Genomic DNA, 18,823 nt, shown 5'->3' with positions numbered 1-18,823 from the left:
TCACCGCTATGGCCTATTTATTGTCTTACCTCCCTAATCTTACTACATTTGCACACACTGTCCATAGATTGTTCTATTGTGTTATTGACTGTACGTTTGTTTATCCCATGTGTAACTCTGTTGTTGTTGTCGCACTGCTTTGCTTTATCTTGTCCAGGTCGCAGTTGTAAATGAGAACTTGTTCTCAACTGACCTGTCTGTTTAAATAAAGGAAGAAAAAAAAATAACTTTGATAGATCAGATTTGCTGAATGTACACCAATCTGGGCAATGGAACGGTCTGAGTTCCATTGACTCCTTTTCCGCATCTATGGTCATCTGTTGTCATGTCACCTGCTAGGTTGGGAAGCGACCTCTGCTTAGACTACAAATATGAATACCAGTAGAATGTTTTTGTCAATATGATTTTCAGATCACAAAAATATATTTTTTGGCCAGAGCTGCCTCAGCTGATACTGCTGTCTGTACTCTGAAAGTGGCATTTGTTTTGATTTGCAAAGAAAGGTTTATTTGTATTTTATTTGATGTTGATATGCCAAGGTATTTGCATTGTGCCATTGTAGGTTCTTTAGACCAACAGACATTCGCAAACATTACTTACTTAATCCTGGAGGAACATTGGTGTGCAAACATAAGATTTATATTGTTATTGCAACCTAACAGAGAAGAGAATACTGAATGTAAATGATTATTAAAGATTAAACATTTGCTGGAACCAGTGGGGAAAAAAGGCAAAAAGCACCGATAATGTTTTGAAGAAAAAAAAAAACTTGCCAATACAGCGATAGTTCTGTGCATATTTCACCTATTCATCTTAGTTTTAGTCAAAGGCCATGCTTTAGATATACATTATTGGAGAGAAAGATTAAGACAGATCAAGATAAGAATAAAGGCCTATACATACAGTATGAACATTACACAGCATAGAAGATCCATTTATATATCCTGTTTATACAGTGCATTGGGAAACTATTTAGACTCCTTCACTTTTTCCACAGTTTGTAACATTACAGCCTTATTCTAAAATGTATTTAAAAAACACAATACCACATAATGACAAAGCGCAAAAAGTTGTTTTAGAAAATGTATTCAAAATAAAAAACAGAAATACCTTGTATACATAAGTATTCAGACCCTATGCTAGGAGACTCGAAATTGAGCTCAGGTGCATCCTGTTTCCATTGATCATCTTTGAGATGTTTCTACAACTTGATTGGAGTCCACCTGTGGTAAATTCAATAAATTGGACATGATGTGGAAAGGCACATTTATATTATATTATATATTTAAAGGTCCCACAGTTGACAGTGCATATCAGAGCAAAAACCAAGCCATGAGGTCGAAGGAATTGGATTGTGTCGAGGCACAGATCTGGGGAAGGGTACCAAAACATTTCTGCAGCATTGAAGGTCCCCAAGAACACAGTGGCCTCCGCCATTCTTAAATGGAAGAAGTTTGGAACCACCAAGACCCAAGAACCCTGATAGAGCTCAAGAGTTCCTCTGTGGAGATGAGATAACCTTCCAGAAGGACAACCATCTCTGCAGCACTCCACCAATCAGGCCTTTATGTATGGTGGTGGCAGCATTCTGGAGGGATGTTTTTCAGCGGCAGGGACTGGGAGAGTAGTCAGAATTGAGGGAAAGATAAACAAAGCAAAGTATAGAGTGATCCTTGATAAAAACCTTCTCCAGGGTCTGAATACTTATGTAAATGTGATAGCAAATGTATTATTATTATTATTTTTTAAAGTTAACATTTCTAAAAACCTGTTTTTGCTTTGTCATTATGGGGTATTGTGTATAGATTGATGAGAAAAAATAACAATTTAATCAATTTTAGAATAAGGCTACTGTGGAAAAAGTCAAGGGGTCTGAATAGTTTCCAAATGCACAGTATATACAAGTGCTTTGATGCATAAAATAAACATTGTACACTGAAAAATAATAACACAGATATATTTATTATAATATGTGGACACCCCTTTGCCTTTATTCAGTACACTGTCTGCAGCCTAACCATTGGATGCACAGGGTGACAACTAAATCAAATGTCCGTCTGACTAACAGACATGAGTCTACCATCAAGCAGAAGGAGATCATAACAGGGAGGTCAGTATAAGAACGGTGCATGACAACTCACAGCTCAACATAGAGGGTGTGTATAACAGTCATCCCTCCCCCAACCAATATCTAATACGACAGCAGTATTGAGTGAAAAATGAATCAGAACCCCCCCCTAAAACATTTGTTAAAAAAAATAATAAAAATGTCTGGTGTCGATTTGACAAAAATAATTCAGGGGAATACATTGTCAAGCTGATCTAAATAAAAGAAAGAATAAAAGTTTGTTCCTGCTCCGAAACAAATGTGTTGATTAACAACAAAATAACTGTTTCACTGAGTATTCATAACTGTCAAACTGATGACTTGAACTGTGTATTACCTGCAGAGCAAGAACATATAAATGTAACAAATAAATGTCTTGGAGACGACATTTTGACAACTCTCTGGACTCAACTTTTGTTCTTCGGTCAGCTAAAACAGAAACTTAAAATATGGCCCTACAGGCCACTCCTATAGCAATCCAACCAGCTTTTCATGTACAAGGAGAATGCATGGTGACAATTCACATAATGCTGCACTTGGTCTCTTTTCATTGATTCCATGTCATTGTTGTTGTTGCATATACTGTTAATGTACACTGAAGTTTGGCCATCGATCTTTGTTTGATCTTGATTAAAATGTTTCCACAACACTGTCCCCAGGTCCTGGGTTCACCCATTAACGGTAACGTGTGTGCGTGCGTATGTGTGTAAGGGATTATAACTTGAGTGTGTCTCAGGGAGGGGACAGGGATTCAGTCCAGTACATGGCTGCATCCAAATGGCACCCTATTGACAAGAGTCCTATCGGCCTTTGACTAGTAATGCACTATATAGGGAATAGGGTGTCATTTAGGACCCCAACGTGTTTATATTGGGGGTCACGTCGGATACCCGTCACGTCCAACGACATCTCTTCCTCTGACACGCCTCAGGGTCCGACGAACACCCCTCAGAGTCATCGCTTTCAGAGGACAAGGCCCCGGCCAAGGGGGGCGTAGGGGGTGAGTCAGACCCCAAGCCCCCCACCCTCCCTTCCTCCCCCTCTGGGGCCCCCAGGAGGCCGTTGTTGAGGCTGAGGACCCAGCCCAGCTTATTGTGCAGCAGGTGGCGCAGGCCAGGGGGCAGCGGCAGTACGCTCAGGGTGTCTGGGCACTCAGGGAGGAGCTGGCGGAGGCGGGCACAGCACAGGTACTGCAGGGAAGTGGGCGTGAAGCAGGAGCGGATCATTTTCATGCTGCTCTTGGCTGCTGTGGAACACACCATGGGGTAGAAACGCTTGTTCTGTAGCGCCGTAGCCGCAACGCCTGCAGAATAGAATACACACTTTACTGTCCAGTTTAGAATGGAAATGGTTCCATTTGCTGTCACATCACCCAACGTCACACACAAGCAAAAGGCTAGGCACAGCACAGGGGTAACTAGATGGGTACATGCAGAGGGGGAATATGAGAAATCCTAGGTACGTTCCATGTTAATTTGTTCTAGAAGTGATTTATAGGGCCAGTTTTCCCATCCCAGATCAAGCCTAGTCCTGGACTAGAAATCACTTTGAATGGAAACTTTCCATAGAGCATGCATTGTAGCCCAGGACTAAGCTTAAATCAGTGTCTGGGATACTGGCCCCTAATGCCCATCTAGTTACATGCTGCCTAACCACCCATCTAACATGCAGTGTTGGGGAAGCTACCCTGAAAATATAGTTTATCAAGCTACCAATTACTTCACACTGGAGAAAGTTAAGCTACCCTTAAAGAAAAACTTCACCCAAAAACGATCTTTACCGGAAGTATTTCTGTAACTTTTGCTGACATGCAAAACATTTTGGATCTAAATCAACAATGGACTAATTAAGAAAATACCAAAAGATAGTTTGGGTGTAATTCTCCCTTAAGAAAAATATAAACGTCCCTTTTTCAGGACCCTGTCTTTCAAAGATAATTTGTAAAAATCCAAATAACTTCACAGATCTTCATTGTAAAGGGTTTAAACACTGTTTCCCATGCTTGTTCAATGAGGCATAAACAAGTAATGAACATGGACCTGTGGAACGGTCATTAAGACACTAACAGCTTAAGACACTAGGCAATTAAGGTCACAGTTATGAAAAATTAGGACACGAAAGAGGCCTTTCTACTGACTCTGAAAAACACCAAAAGAAAGATGCCCAGGGTCCCTGCTCATCTGCGTGAACGTGTCTTAGGCATGCTGCAATTGGTAGGTTGATAAACAATATTTTCAGGGTAGCTTCCCCAACACTGCATGTTAGATGGGTGGTTAGGCGTTACCAAGATTTGAATTTAGTTCAACTAGCACCAAGCTACTGCAAAACGTAATTAAATTACTATGTGTAGATCACTACTCACCCCACCTGGTCCCCTTTACCTGTGACCCCTGTAATTACCTATGCACTTGCGGTTCTTAAAGAAGGTGAGTGTTCCGTGCCATGTGTCCAGGTGCACTCCGATGATTGAGCCCTGGCCGAAACGTGAAGAGAAGTTCACCTTGTCTCCTTCATGATGCAACAGACCTAGAAGAAGATGACCATATTAGTATTATAAGGGAAAAACAAAACAGGCTCACACACAAAATTATTTAATGTTTCAAAATGTCTTTATCCAGATGAAGGGTACTATTATGGAATCCCCTATGGCTCCTAATTGTGGTAATTTGTATGTGGGTTACAGTCCATTCTCAACCCTCTCAAAAAAAAATCGTTTTTTTTTGCCCAACATTATTTGGAAATGGTACATTGATATCTTGGTTCCATTCTGGAATTTTCCATTCCAGTTAGCTCATCAAATGCCAACTAGCGTTAGAGCAATGACTGGAAGTCTATGGGAACAGCTTACCGACCTACCTTCATACTGGATGGTCATGGCTTAACAGCTTTTGTCAAATTGACATCAAAAGTGATGTTTTTGCATTTTAGTTAACCCTTTTCATAACCTTAACACAAATCTCCTAACCTGCTACAAAAAGTCAAATCTGACAGAAGCTGTATTCCTTCTAGTCAAAACCATACTGGACGAAGAGACATAAAAATTATATCCACAAGTTAATCTGACTCTGGATAAGTAGATAAAAGGTCTTCATTGCCAAAATCCGAAGTATCCCTTAAACTCTTGTTCGGAGCACCAAAGATTCATTATGCAATCTTACACACATCAAATCAGTTTACTTGATATTTTGATTATTTGTGAGGTTAATGTTCTATACACAGACCTTTACAAGAAACCCACTGATCATAACAGTTTGCTGAAGGCTGATAGCTGTCACCTGCTTCCTTTGAAAAACTGTTTGCCTTATAGGCAATTTTGCAGAATCAAAAGAATTTAAAACAACTCATTGAAGTAGAAATCTTCATTCAAATCTAGGTTTGTGATCGCTGTTCTAATGTCCAGAAGCTCTTTTCGGTCATAGGAAATGGAAGAAACATTATGTACAAAGAATAGTAGAGTTTGTCAGGAGCCTGTAAAAAGGCTGCTGTCCATTGCAGTGCCGTTCTTATTCCGGGAGCTAATTACTTACCGAGACTGATCTCTGAATGTGCCAATGTTTTTGAATGATTCCTTTAATTTGTTCCGAGCATTTTGAGTAGCGCTTAGGGAGAATGCAATAATTTTTATTTTTGCGAGACTGTCCTTGAAAGAGATCATGTCTCTTTGTTTTTTATTTTCTCGATGGCAGTATTGATCTGACAATTTTTGTATCCCCTTCATAGAATTTTGTTTATCTCAGGACATACTGTTCAACCGGGACCAGGCCATAATCCCTGAGACTCAGAAAAGGCGGTGGCGGCATGCCGACTCCCTGACGAAACTACGTTGGCGAGTACATAAAATGCCTCTACCCGCCGTTCTATTGGCAAATGTACAATCAATGAAAAACAAACTGGACGAGCTCCGTTGGAGACTATCCCATCAATGGGACCTGAAGAACTGTAATATCCTATGTTTCTCAGTCCTGGCTGAACAAGGCCAGGGATAATATACATCTAGCAGTTTTTTTGTGTCGGCTGGACAGAACGGCAGCATCGGGTAAACTCAAAGGGTAGGTGTGTGTCTTTGTTAACAGCTGGTGCACAATCTCTAATATTAAAGAAGTCTCGAGGTTCTGCTCGCTTGAGTTAGAATACTTCATGATAAGCTGTAGACCAGTGTTCCCCAACTGGCGGCCCGCGGTGGTTTTATGTGGACCCTAAAGTATTTTTTTGTTGGACAGAGTAAAAAGATCAAGAAATCAGCACTAAATTATTTTAATTTACTAAATCTGTTCCCAAGTATTCCCAAGCAGAATAGAGAAAGACACGTGATCGTATACAAATGTAAGGAAGGTTTGAAATGATTGTTTTAGTCAAACATACAGTACCAGTGAAAAGTTTGGACACCTACTCATTCAAGGGTTTTTCTTTATTTTTACTATTTTCTACATTGTAGAATAATAGTGAAGACATCAAGACTATGAAATAACACATATGGAATCATGTAGTAACCAAAAAAAAGTTAAATAAAAATAGTAGCCACCCTTTACCTTGACAGCTTTGCACACTCTTGGCATTCGCTCAAACCAGCTTCACCTAGAATGCTTTTCCAACAGTCTTGAAGGAGTTCCCACATGTGCTGAGCACTTGTTGGCTGCTTTTCCTTCCCTCTCCGGTCCAACTCATCCCAAACCATCTCAATTGGGTTGAGGTCGGGTGATTGTGGAGGCCAGGTCATCTGACGCAGCACTCCATCACTCTCCTTCTTGGTCAAAGAGCCCTTACACAGCCTGGAGGTGTGTTGGGTCATTGTCCTGTTGAAAAACAAGTGATCGTCCCACTAAGCGCAAATCAGATGGGTTGGTGTATCGCTGCAGAATGATGCGGAAGCCCTGCTGGTTAAGTGTGCCTTCATTTCTAAATTAAGTGTCCAAATACCTCCGTTTTATTCACGTGTTTAGGTCACTATTCCAAAGGCACAATGCGCAAGCGCAAAATCCAGACGAAGAGTCAAAAGAGTTCCATTACAGTTTGTAGAAACATTTACAATCAATCCTTAGGGTCTATTTATAATAAATCTCAATAATATTCCAACCGGACAATAGCGTATTCATTACAGAGGAAAAAGAAGGAACGGCGCGCCTTTCGTGACCACGCAGTAAACAACTCATTGGCCTCAGCCTAGTCCACTTGTTGAAACAGCTCTTATTCGACCCCCTTCCACAATAGAAGCCTCAAACAACTTTCTAAAGACTGTTGACATCTGCTGGAAGCCTTGGGAAGTGCAATCTGGCCCCATAGACACAGCATATTGGATAGGCAATCACTTAAATGAAACTACAAACCTCAGATTTCCCACTTCCTGGTTGGATTTGTCTCAGGTTTTTGCCTGCCATATGAGTTCTGTTATACTCACAGACATTATTTTAACAGTTTTGGAAACTTTAGAGTGTTTTCTATCCAAATATACTACTTATATGCATATCATAGCTTCTGGGCCTGGGTAACAAGCAGTTTACGCTGGGCACCTTATTCATCCAAGCTACTCAATACTGCCCCTCTTTCCCAAAGAAGTTAAAGAAAACAAAAAAACAGGCAACACTGGGTGATGATTTCACTGTGTATATTTCGTAATCAGGGGCATGGGTTCAAATAGTATTTGTTATTTTGAGCTATGCTTGATTGAGCTTGCCTGGTACAAATACGATAGCTCCAAAAGTGAAAACCCTGTCCAGCAGAGGAGGCACCACTCAATCAAACGCTGAACATATCTGAAAGAAACGAATACTATATGAACCCAGGAATGTTTGTGATAAGTACTATCTGATGGATTATATGGTTTTACCAGTGTAGGACAGACCCCAGCTGTCATCATCTTTCCCCAACAGGCTGCAGAAGGTATGTCTGTACTTATCCAGGTTCACGTCACAGGTTCCGATGCCTACCATCTACACAACATCAAAAGTCTTCATTCAACATGTTCACCTTAATCACATATAAAAATAGAACAGTAATCAACATGCTCACCATCATACAAAAGGTTCACAAAATAAGCTTTAGGAAAGAGAAACCACAAAACTTCCTAAGGTCTTACAAGCCTAAGCCCCAACCCCCAGCAGTGGAGGCTGGTGAAGAGAGAAATTAGAGGACAGGCTCATAGTAATTGCTGGAATGGAATGAAAACAGCTCCATTCATTCCATTAAATATGCCCGTTCTCCTATTTAAAGTGACACCAGCCTCCACTGATCATTATAATCCTGTCTCCTGAGTAATGATGGGTGGAGCCTCACCATATCTGTCCCGTACACTGGTGATGTCATCTTGATCTCCCAGAAGTGCTGGCCATCTGCCAGCTCCTTGGAACCTCTGATGGCTGCTGTGCCGCAGCTGTACTCCGTGTGGAAGTTGACTTTGCGGTTGTCGCAGGTCATTAACGTGGCCGTGGAGCGGTTACTGTCGTCCCACACCCAGTCGAAGTCTGCAATGTCAAGAGGTCAATGACAGTTGACCTGCAACATCTCAGACACTTAGATATTTTAATAAGCAAATAATGGTGAGAGTTTAACTTTGGGAACGTCCTGATACAGCCTGGGCATGAAACAGATGAAAGCCCTCAGAAACCGTGTGAAATACCTGAAGGGACTACCTGAACTTGACCGATAAAAAAAGACCCACTTTCCACTTCAAAACGTTTTGCTATGGTGTGCCCTTCTGAACACCACCTTAGTTTCTCCTCCCTGCCCCTCCCATTCTCACCCTGGTCTTCCTCTCCACAGTGGCAGTCTTTGACACGGTGGAAGCCCCGGAGACGTGGGTTGTAGCTGGGCTCGGCCTGGGAGTCGCAGGTGCAGTACGACTCTCCGGTAACGGGCACGGCACTGGGGACCGGTGGCACCATGAGCCGGTAGTCTGGCTCAGAGTCTGAGTCACTGTACTGCAGAGGGTACAAACACTATTTACAAACAGTACCTAACAGTGCTCAAATATGTCAGCTGTGCTTGACTCCACATTTCTGGCACAATGGAACCATCTACGTCAGAGGTGTCAAACTCATTCCATGGAAGGCCAATTGTTTGCGGATTTCCGCTCCTCCCTTGTACTTGATTGGTCAACTAGCCTTAGGTCCGTGATTAGTTAGGAACTCCCCTCACCTGGTTATCTAGGTCTTAATTAGACACAAATTGAAAGGAAATAACAAAAACCAGAAGACAATCTGCCCTCCATGCAATGAGTTTCACACCCCTAGTCTACGTCCGTCACAAAATGACCCTTACCTGTAAGCGTTCGTAGCCCCACTCCTGACTCTCTGAGGCCAGTACCAACACTCGGGAATCAGCGTCTCGCCGTATTCCACTCCATACGTAACGCCATGCCCGGCTGTTCCTGCTCCGCCTTGACATTGCAGCAGGACACCTGGGGGAGGGAGGAGTCAGGAGAGTTGGATGGACAAAGTTTGTGTCCAAAATGGCACCCTATTCAGTGCATTACTTTTGACCAGCCCTATGAGCTCGAGGAGTTGACATTTTTATAAAGTAGGCAAAAATGTAAAATGCAGTGCATTTGCTAAGTATTCAGACCACTTCACCTTTTCCACATTTTGTTACGTTACAGCCTTATTCTAAAATTGAATAAATCGTTTCCCCCCTCATCAATCTACACACAATACCCCACATTGACAAAGCAAAAACAGTTTGAAATATCACATTTACATAAGTATTCAGACCATTTACTCAGTACTTTGAGAGCGCCGACGCTCGGTCTGAACATTAACACGCATCGCTTGTGGTATGGTTTTGGAAGCATAAGGACTTTATATTTCATATCAGCGAGAAATAATTTTCAAAAAACAAAAAGGATAAATTGATACACACACGCCTTTATAGGGTTAGTGTTTCCACACCGCCATCTCCATGTTACAGTGTGTTACGGAAGACAGAGGGACCACCTGTGCTAATTAGCTCTCTAGCATGCTCCTAACACCTGTGTGTAATGGAAGAAGGCCGCAAGTAACGTGTTGTCACTGAAAAACACTGGAGGCTGCAACTGTGATAAAGCCGGTTAAAAGTGTATACTTTGCATTTGTGAAATTATATTGATGCGTTATGAAGGTAAAGGGCTTTATGTTTCTCGAACCATATCGCAATTTAGAATAAATTCAGGTTTAGATAAGAGTATTTGGCTGTTTTGGCTGCCAGAGCCAGTCTACCTCTTAAGATACTCTGAAGGTCCTTGGACCTTAAGGAGTAACGGTAGGCTCCTTAACCTCAAAGTCTAAGCCAGGGATCATCAAATAGATTCAGCCGTGGGCCGATTTTATCTTGAGTGGATTTGTAGACTGCAAAATTTTGCTGCTTAGCTAACCAACAATCGTAACCATGTGAGACAACAGGTGCTCATTGTGCAAATGTATTTATGTTTTTGACAAACATTGGAGACAAAATACAGTTTACATGTTGTCAACAATCTAAGCCAACCCTGTCTGTTTTGCCTCATAGTTGCGCACGTGTTGGTTTTGTTGCTAAACAACCAACCTGTCTATTAGTTTGTAGGCCAAACCGTTTGGATGCTACAGACGCATGTTTTTGTGAGATGACCGATTTTCTGGATTTCTCCTGGTCTGACAAACAGTGATGTAGCTCTGCCACATTCCACAGCAGATGCAGAAAGCCGACATAGGCGGATGTGGCGGATTGAGTCCATGTAAAAAAAAAAAAAAAACATTTCTATCTTAGACGGATTTTGATGGGGACATTTTTATTATGTTAGACTGATGCACGGGTGCATCAATCGACTAGGGGGGGTAACAGTACATCTAGGGCTAACTGATGCCTAGCCACACCAAAAATTATGCATAAATTAACATTTCCCATTCAGTCCTTTTACCATTTAAAACAAATTGTCACAGTTCCGGTTTGCTAAAGGGGCACCAATGCAACGGATAGAATAATGAGCCAGATATTTCATCGGCTGTATAAATATGAAGCATCCAGTTGCCGTCTCCCCTCACTACCAAATATGGTGATGAGAGGAAGTTCAGTGGCCAGCAGTGTGAGAAGATGGCGCGAGATGGATTTTGGCCATCATTCTGCTAATTTTCTCATCGATTAAACATTTGATCACCATACAGTTTTGTTTCCAAAACTAAAATCTTTAACAGAATATACTTTTTTGTAGACTTCAACCTTTGCCAAAGTTTAAAAAAATTGCATGGTTTAGAAGTTCAAGAGCGAATTTACTTATTGCACACGCACTTCCGAGTATGCCGTTCCCCAACATAAATGTGCAAATAAAATGCTAGAACGCGGCAATAGGATCTCATTAGCTTGTGCTTGGCTCTGCCCACCTCCTTGCTTGTTCTGCCCACTATAACTCTTTTACTCCCATTGGAAAACTAGTGGTGCACGACTCCAGGATTTTGAGTCGAAAGTAGTCGACTCTCGCTCGAATCCCCAAATTATTGCAGTCCTACTAGGAAGACGACATTTGCGTTCTAGAGGACTGACATGAGCATGATGCTGCCCACTTGCCTATAAAAGGCCCATTTTATTTGAAGATAGGTGATGTGTAGGAACTAGAAAATTTCTGTGATATGTATCTGTGTGCAGCCTAGACGGATCCCATGGGATGATGTGGCGCACTACACTGATAAACTTGTTCTTTGCCATGTTATAGCCCTATTCGGTCGGGTATTACTGGAGAGATTGTTTCATCTTCCGGCATTTCTCTTAAAAATATATATTTATTTCGCTGTGACCTATTGCTGACTGTTAGGCAATGAGTCAGGCTGATGCTGAGTGAGTGATTGGTGGGGAGGGCCAGAGGATGTTTGTTTGTTGAGAGAGCACTACAGTCATGTGAGCGAGAGCAGCACGTTGTGCCAACTTTTTACCAGTTATAGGTAGGCCTGTAGATTGTCATTATGGAGACAGCTATTTCTAACCCTTTATTCATAATCATAATAATATGCTAGAATGCACATCAAGAAATAATGGAGACAAAGTGTAACAGATGTCAAATATATTTTCACCGAAAATCCCTCATTTATTTTAAAGCTATTTTGAGATGCATTACACTAACTTTCAAGAGTGAACCATTTTATTGTATTTATTTTCTAAATTGTGATGTCATCAACAGGAGCCATGATTGTACTCCTCAGTTTGCTCAAAGGGTGATGAGGAGAGGTATGTGTTTATTTCTGTCTTTTGAATGTACATGTTAGCAAATGTTCACAAATGAACAACATGCAATACATTTTGTGTTGTTGCACTACTGTCGGTAGGAATATACACTGCTCAAAAAAATAAAAGGGAACACTTAAACAACACAATGTAACTCCAAGTCAATCACACTTCTGTGAAATCAAACTGTCCACTTAGGAAGCAACACTGATTGACAATACATTTCACATGCTGTTGTGCAAATGGAATAGACAAAAGGTGGCAATTATAGGCAATTAGCAAGACACCCCCAATAAAGGAGTGGTTCTGCAGGTGGTGACCACAGACCACTTCTCAGTTCCTATGCTTCCTGGCTGATGTTTTGGTCACTTTTGAATGCTGGCGGTGCTTTCACTCTAGTGGTAGCATGAGACGGAGTCTACAACCCACACAAGTGGCTCAGGTAGTGCAGCTCATCCAGGATGGCACATCAATGCGAGCTGTGGCAAGAAGGTTTGCTGTGTCTGTCAGCGTGGTCTCCAGAGCATGGAGGCGCTACCAGGAGACAGGCCAGTACATCAGGAGACGTGGAGGAGGCCGTAGGAGGGCAACAACCCAGCAGCAGGACCGCTATCTCCGCCTTTGTGCAAGGAGAAGCACTGCCAGAGCCCTGCAAAATGACCTCCAGCAGTAGGCAGTGGGTAGTTATTAAAGTGACTATGCATAGATAATAAGAGTGTAGCAGCAGCGTAAAAATGAGGGGGAAATGCAAATAGTCTGGGTAGACATTTGATTAGATGTTCAGGAGTCTTATGGCTTGGTGGTAGAAGCTGTTTAGAAGCCTCTTTGTACCTAGACTTGGCGCTCCGGTACCGTTTGCCGTGCGGTAGCAGAGAGAACAGTCTATGACTTGGGTGGCTGGAGTCTTTGACAATTTTTAGGGTCATCCTCTGACACCGTCAAGTATAGAGGTCCTGGATGGCAGGAAGCTTGGCCGCGGTGATGTACTGGGCTGTACGCACTACCCTCTGAAGTACCTTGCGGTTGGAGGCTGAGCAGTTGCCATACCAGGCAGTGATGCAAACCGTCAGGATGCTCTCGATGGTGCAGCTGTAAAACCTTTTGAGGATCTGAGGACCCATGCCAAATCTTTTCAGTCTCCTGAGGGGGAATAGGTTTTGTTGTGCCCTCTCCATGACTGTCTTGGTGCGCTTGGACCATGTTAGTTTGTTGGTGATGTGGATGCCAAGGAACTTGAAGCTCTCAATCTGCTTCACTACAGCTCCGTCGATGAGAATGGGGGCGTGCTCAGTCCCCCTTTTCCTGTAGTCCACAATCATCTCCTTTGTCTTGATCACGTTGAGAAGTTGTTGTCCTTGCACCACACGGTCAGGTCTCTGACCACCTCTCTATAGGCTGTCTCATCATTGTCGGTGATCAGGCCTACAACTTATTTGTCATCTGCAAACTTTAATGATGGTTTTCGGAGTCGTGGTTGGCCATGCAGTCATGAGTGAACAGGGAGTACAGGAGGGGACTGAGCGCGCACCCGAGGGGCCCCCGTGTTGAGGATCTGTGTGACGGATGTGTTGTTACCTACCCTTAGCACCTGGGGGCTACCCATCAGGAAGTCCAGGATCCAGTTGCAGAGGGAGGTGTTTAGTCCCAGGGTCCTTAGCTTAGTGGGTCTAGGGTTTCTGGGATAATGGTGTTGATGTGAGCCATGACCAGCCTTTCAAAGCATTTCATGGCTACAGACGTGAGTGCTTACGGGTCGGAAGTCATTTAGGCAGGTTACCTTAGTGCTCTTGGGCACAGGGACTATGGTAGTCTGCTTGAACCATGTTGGTATTACAGACAGACAGGGAGAGGTTGAAAATGTCAGTGAAGACACTTGCAAGTTGGTCAGCGCATGCTCGGAGTACACGTCCTGGTAATCCGTCTGGCACTGCGGCCTTATGAATGTTGTCCTGTTTAAAGATCTTACTCACATCGGCTGCGGAGAGCGTGATCACACAGTCATCCGGAATAGCTGATGCTCTTATGCATGTTTCAGTGTTACTTGCCTCGAAGCGAGCATAGAAGTTATTTAGCTCGTCTGGTAAGCTAGTGTCACTGGGCAGCTTTCAACGGTGCTTCCCTTTGTAGTCTGTAATAGTTTGCAAGCCATGCCAGATCCGACGAGCGTTGGAGCCGGTGTAGTATGATTCGATCTTAATCATGTATTGACGCTTTGCCTGTTTGATGGTTCGTCGGAGGGCATAGTGTGATTTCTTATAAGCTTCCGGGTTAGAGTCCCGCTCCCTGAAAGCGGCAGCTCTACCCTTTAGCTCAGTGCGAATGTTGCCTGTAATCCATGGCTTCTGGTTGGGGTATGTACGTACAGTCACTGTGGGGACGACATCATCGATGCACATATTGATGAAGCCAGTGACTGATGTGGTGTACTCCTCAATGCCATTGGAAGAATCCCGGAACATATTCCAGTCTGTGCTAGCAAAACGGTCCTGTAGTTTAGCATCTGCTTCATCTGCTTTCATTTTTGCTTATAAGCAGGAATCAGGAGGATAGAATTATGGTCATATTTGCCAAATGGAGGGCGAGGGAGAGCTTTGTACGCGTCTGTGTGTGCAGTAAAGGTGGTCTAGAATTTTTTCCCCATCTGGTTGCACATTTAACATGCTGATAGAAATGAGGTAAAATGGATTTGAGTTTCCCTGCATTAAAGTCCCAGGCCACTAGGAGCGCCGCCTCTGGATGAGCGTTTTCCTGTTTGCTTGAATTTGTGCCAGCATCAGTCTGTTGTGGTAAGTAGACAGCTACGAAAAATACCAGAACACAACGCAAAAAGGTACCAGTACAGAACCTGTTACAAAAGCAGTGGAAAACCCACTAGAGCGCATTACATAAATTAGCTCGGAGGTGGTTTAAACTCCATTCTAACGTTGACTACTTAAAGAAATGGGTATCAAGCGAAGTGCTTTATGCATGCTCAGTTCTTGGGTCTCGGGAGCTACCCGAGTGGAAATTTGAAATGGAAGTTATGAAACTCCCTCATGTGGTTCTTTTTATGGGGACAAGTCCTCATTGAAACTAACTTTGGCTAAATGTGGAGAAATACAAATTTGCCTCTGTTGGCCATCAAGTAGCCTATTCATATATATGTGATCGTAGGCTACCATTTGATACAATAAATATGCTGAAATTAAATGACAATATCACTAGAGTCATTGCAAATCAATTTGTGCCACCTGGACCTGGCAAAGCAATTTAATAAATAGCCTATGACTTCAGTTTGTTGTTGTAGCCTTGTGTTATTATGAACACATTAGATTGACGGTAACAGTTGTCAGATTAGGCTACAGGTAAAACAAATCAAAATGAAACACTGGCTTTTGTTGACATGCATATTCAGTTCATATGAATATTATTAATATTTAACTGAGTAAATGAAATTATGACCCCATCCTCAGTAGCCTATTCCAGCAGGCTATCGGGAAACAAGCACTTATGACGAAATCGCCTCGCTATTCATTAATTAGTCTTAATTTGAATTTAGCAAGCTGCTAAATCGTTCAGTTTACAGCTTGCCTACATCTTGTCTAGGATACTGTAGACTATCTGAAATTAGATGTAGGCCTATATGGGGCTATAGGATACCAGCCTTTAGCTAAGCAAACTGTCATTGCAAATGGGCCATTAATAATGGTTTGCAGTCTTAATATTTGGCACATAAAAGCACAATTTCCAGAAAATAGCCTAACAGTTGTTTTATGTTCATCCAAGTGTTTCTTGCTCAGAGATTGAGATGCTGTCTAACTTTCATCACTCAAACTCTCCTGTCGGATTTATCTATAGTTATGCACATGCGCAAAGGTTCAAGGCCTGAATGCTGATTGGCTGAAAGCTGTGGTATATCGTGGTTTGGTATGACAAAACATTACTTTTTACTGTTCTAATTAGTGGTAACCAGTTTATAATAGCCATAAGGCACACCGGGGGGTTGTGGTATATGGCCAATATACCATGGCTAACGGCTGTCTGCAGGCACTCCGCGTTGTTTTGTGCATGAGAATAACCCTTAGCCATGGTATATTGGCCATATACCATACCCCTTGTGCCTTATGACATAAAAGGAATTTGAATATGTGGCAAGAGAAAATATAATTAACCCTTATTAAACTCGGCAGATTATTTTCCATCAATGGATGTCGATTTGACTGCTATGATTTAGCAATATCATAATTTCCGATAATTATTTTGAGGAAACCCGAATTATGCTTCTAACGTCGTTATACGTTACTATGATAATCCTCCTTAATTGTCTCGATAACGTTATGGAAAATTGATTATTTAAGAGATTTGGCAACTCTTCTCTTGCTGGGGTGGAAAAAATGTGGGTTAGTTTTCCAAGCCTTTTGGGTGGGATTTGAGTGGTAATTGGGCTAACATTTTAGCTTCACCTGGCAACCCTGCCTACTGTACACTTAACACACCTTCAATTGTCATGCACATATTTTAGCTAGCTATATTTTACTTACCTAGTTGCTGTGCATAAGATATCTGATCAAATTAAGTGACTAGAACACACAAATGTAGGCTAGGCTACTGATTAGATCATGCAATCAATCATCTCGTGCATTTCGTCGGGTACGTTTTGGGCCTAACGTTAGCTGGCTCGCGGAACAGCCATAGCGTGCTGCAACATTTTGTCAATTTAACTAACGTTAACCGGCTAGCTGTGCCTCCTTGGTCAAGAACTACACATTTACATCATGGCAAAACAACATGTTTTTGTTGACGTTAGCTAGCTAGCTAGTTTGCTGGCTAGTTAGCGTGATTGCTAATGTACCTGTACTGTAACGTTACCAGCTTGCCAGTCGTCCGTTTCCCGTTTTACACTTAAAAAGAATCCCTCAATCTTCGTTAAACATCACAGGACTGAATACGCCAATATCTTAATCAAACATTTGCAGCTCAGTACTTTCTTTACTAGCATGCTAGTCGGCCAACAGAGTAATGAGAGTTTCTCAGCCTAGAGTCGCAACATCGCGAGACTTCCGGGAAAACTTGCAAAACAAACCAGGCCTGGGTTTGAGATTTCAATGAGATACGTACATTTTTTTCCCTTAGTTGACATTTTTTTCCCTTAGTTGTCAATCTTCTCAAAATCTAAAGGCACAACCTGGATTAGAGACAATGTTTTAAGTACTTCCAACATGTTATTATTCCAACCTCGTGAGAGTGAGAAACTGACACGTGTTCATTTTCATCACAAATTACTTTATATCTATATCTTTGATTTGACGGCCTGTACATTCGCAGTTTGGCGCGAGACGACCGTTAGACGGAATGCCGTGTTCCTTCGCATGCCAAAGTCGCCATGACATCCCTACAAGTGTGATCCGGGATTTCTATTGGAGAAGCAGTTTTTGCCCAACTTCATACCTAAAATTTTACCTAACTACCCTACCTACGTCAAAATAGACCAGAGGCTGTCGTGTCCAATGGGAATAAATTAATCCGAGTGGAACAGGCAAAGAGATGGGCAGAGCCAAGCACCAGCTAGTGAAATCCTATTGGCGCGTTCTGGCATGTATTTCCATTTTTCCGTTAGGGGACGCCCACTCTGAAGTGCGCGTGTGCAGCAACTCGATTTGCCTTTGCACTTCTAAAAAAACAATTTTTTGAAACTTGAAAAGGGTCAAGCCTACAAAACGCAGTCCACTCTTACATATTTTAGTTTTTCAAACAGAAAACTGTATGGAGATCAAATGTTTCTTCAATGAGAAAATTTTAAGAATTTCGGCCAAAATCCATCTCGCTACACCTTCTCCCACTGGGCTTCCTCATTACCATGTTTAGTAGTGAGTTTGAATGCTTCACATTTATACATCCGGTGCAATTTCTGGCTCATTGTTCTGTCTTTCACGATCATGATTTACTTTCAGGACACTGGCATAAAACAATACATTGTCAAACCCTCGCCGCACCAATGATTGGACACTTGTATTGTCATGCAACTGCCGTGACGTGGGATCTTTTCCCCTCCAACTATAGAGCAGTTGTATAGATGTGAAGATGGTGAACGCAATTAACCCCGTGCTGCTTCCGGGTTGAGTACTAGAACATAATGGATAAAGAGCTATTCTTCCATTGTTTCAGAAAATCATTAAATAATGCAAGAAAATATGTGGTTGAGATTTAATTGGATATTAGACAGACGAAGCCCGCCAGTGAGCAACTGCAACCACACGGCTGGGGTTTACTTATTACGTCTTGCAATGGAAACCATTTACGAATGAAACGGGGACCTACCTGAATCTGTCCAGTTTTCATTTGGAATATTGATTATACCCCAGTACTACAGGCCAACTGTACGAATGAGAATGATGTCTTAAGAGTTAACAGACACACACACTTTTACATGCCAGCCACCATAAACACAGTTAACTCCCACTCCAACATCTGTACATCAAGAGACAGTCTCCATTGTAACCACTGGATACATGCATCCAGAGGAACTCAAAGCCCTTAGAACAATTACCCACAGTGCAATTAATCTAGCTATACAGATAT

General features: G+C 42.2%; 1 protein-coding gene across 10 annotated transcripts; it reads right to left on the bottom strand.

Annotated features, from left to right (window-relative positions):
• Positions 1-499: 499 nt before the first annotated feature.
• Positions 500-17,815, bottom strand: LOC129822975 (SPRY domain-containing SOCS box protein 3-like). Of its 10 annotated transcripts, none has more exons than XM_055881642.1 (7): positions 17,722-17,815; positions 9,362-9,500; positions 8,763-9,021; positions 8,378-8,565; positions 7,932-8,034; positions 4,508-4,633; positions 500-3,410 (listed from the first exon to the last, which is right to left on the bottom strand). In XM_055881642.1, exons 2-7 carry the CDS (start codon positions 9,485-9,487, stop codon positions 3,001-3,003), a joined length of 1,212 nt encoding a protein of 403 aa, XP_055737617.1. In that variant the 5' UTR covers positions 9,488-9,500; positions 17,722-17,815; the 3' UTR covers positions 500-3,000. The 10 variants fall into 10 exon arrangements, with proteins under 10 accessions (XP_055737617.1, XP_055737632.1, XP_055737599.1 ...); XM_055881657.1 differs by having other exon boundaries at positions 17,718-17,810; XM_055881624.1 differs by lacking the exon at positions 17,722-17,815 and adding an exon at positions 17,363-17,711.
• Between the last annotated feature and the right edge of the window lie 1,008 nt (positions 17,816-18,823).

This window comes from Salvelinus fontinalis, chromosome 2 (genome assembly GCF_029448725.1).
Source record: "Salvelinus fontinalis isolate EN_2023a chromosome 2, ASM2944872v1, whole genome shotgun sequence".
In the NCBI taxonomy this organism is placed as follows: domain Eukaryota; kingdom Metazoa; phylum Chordata; class Actinopteri; order Salmoniformes; family Salmonidae; genus Salvelinus; species Salvelinus fontinalis.
The sequence above is the reverse complement of the archived record's forward strand: the minus strand, read 5'-3'. Positions and strand labels throughout refer to the sequence as shown.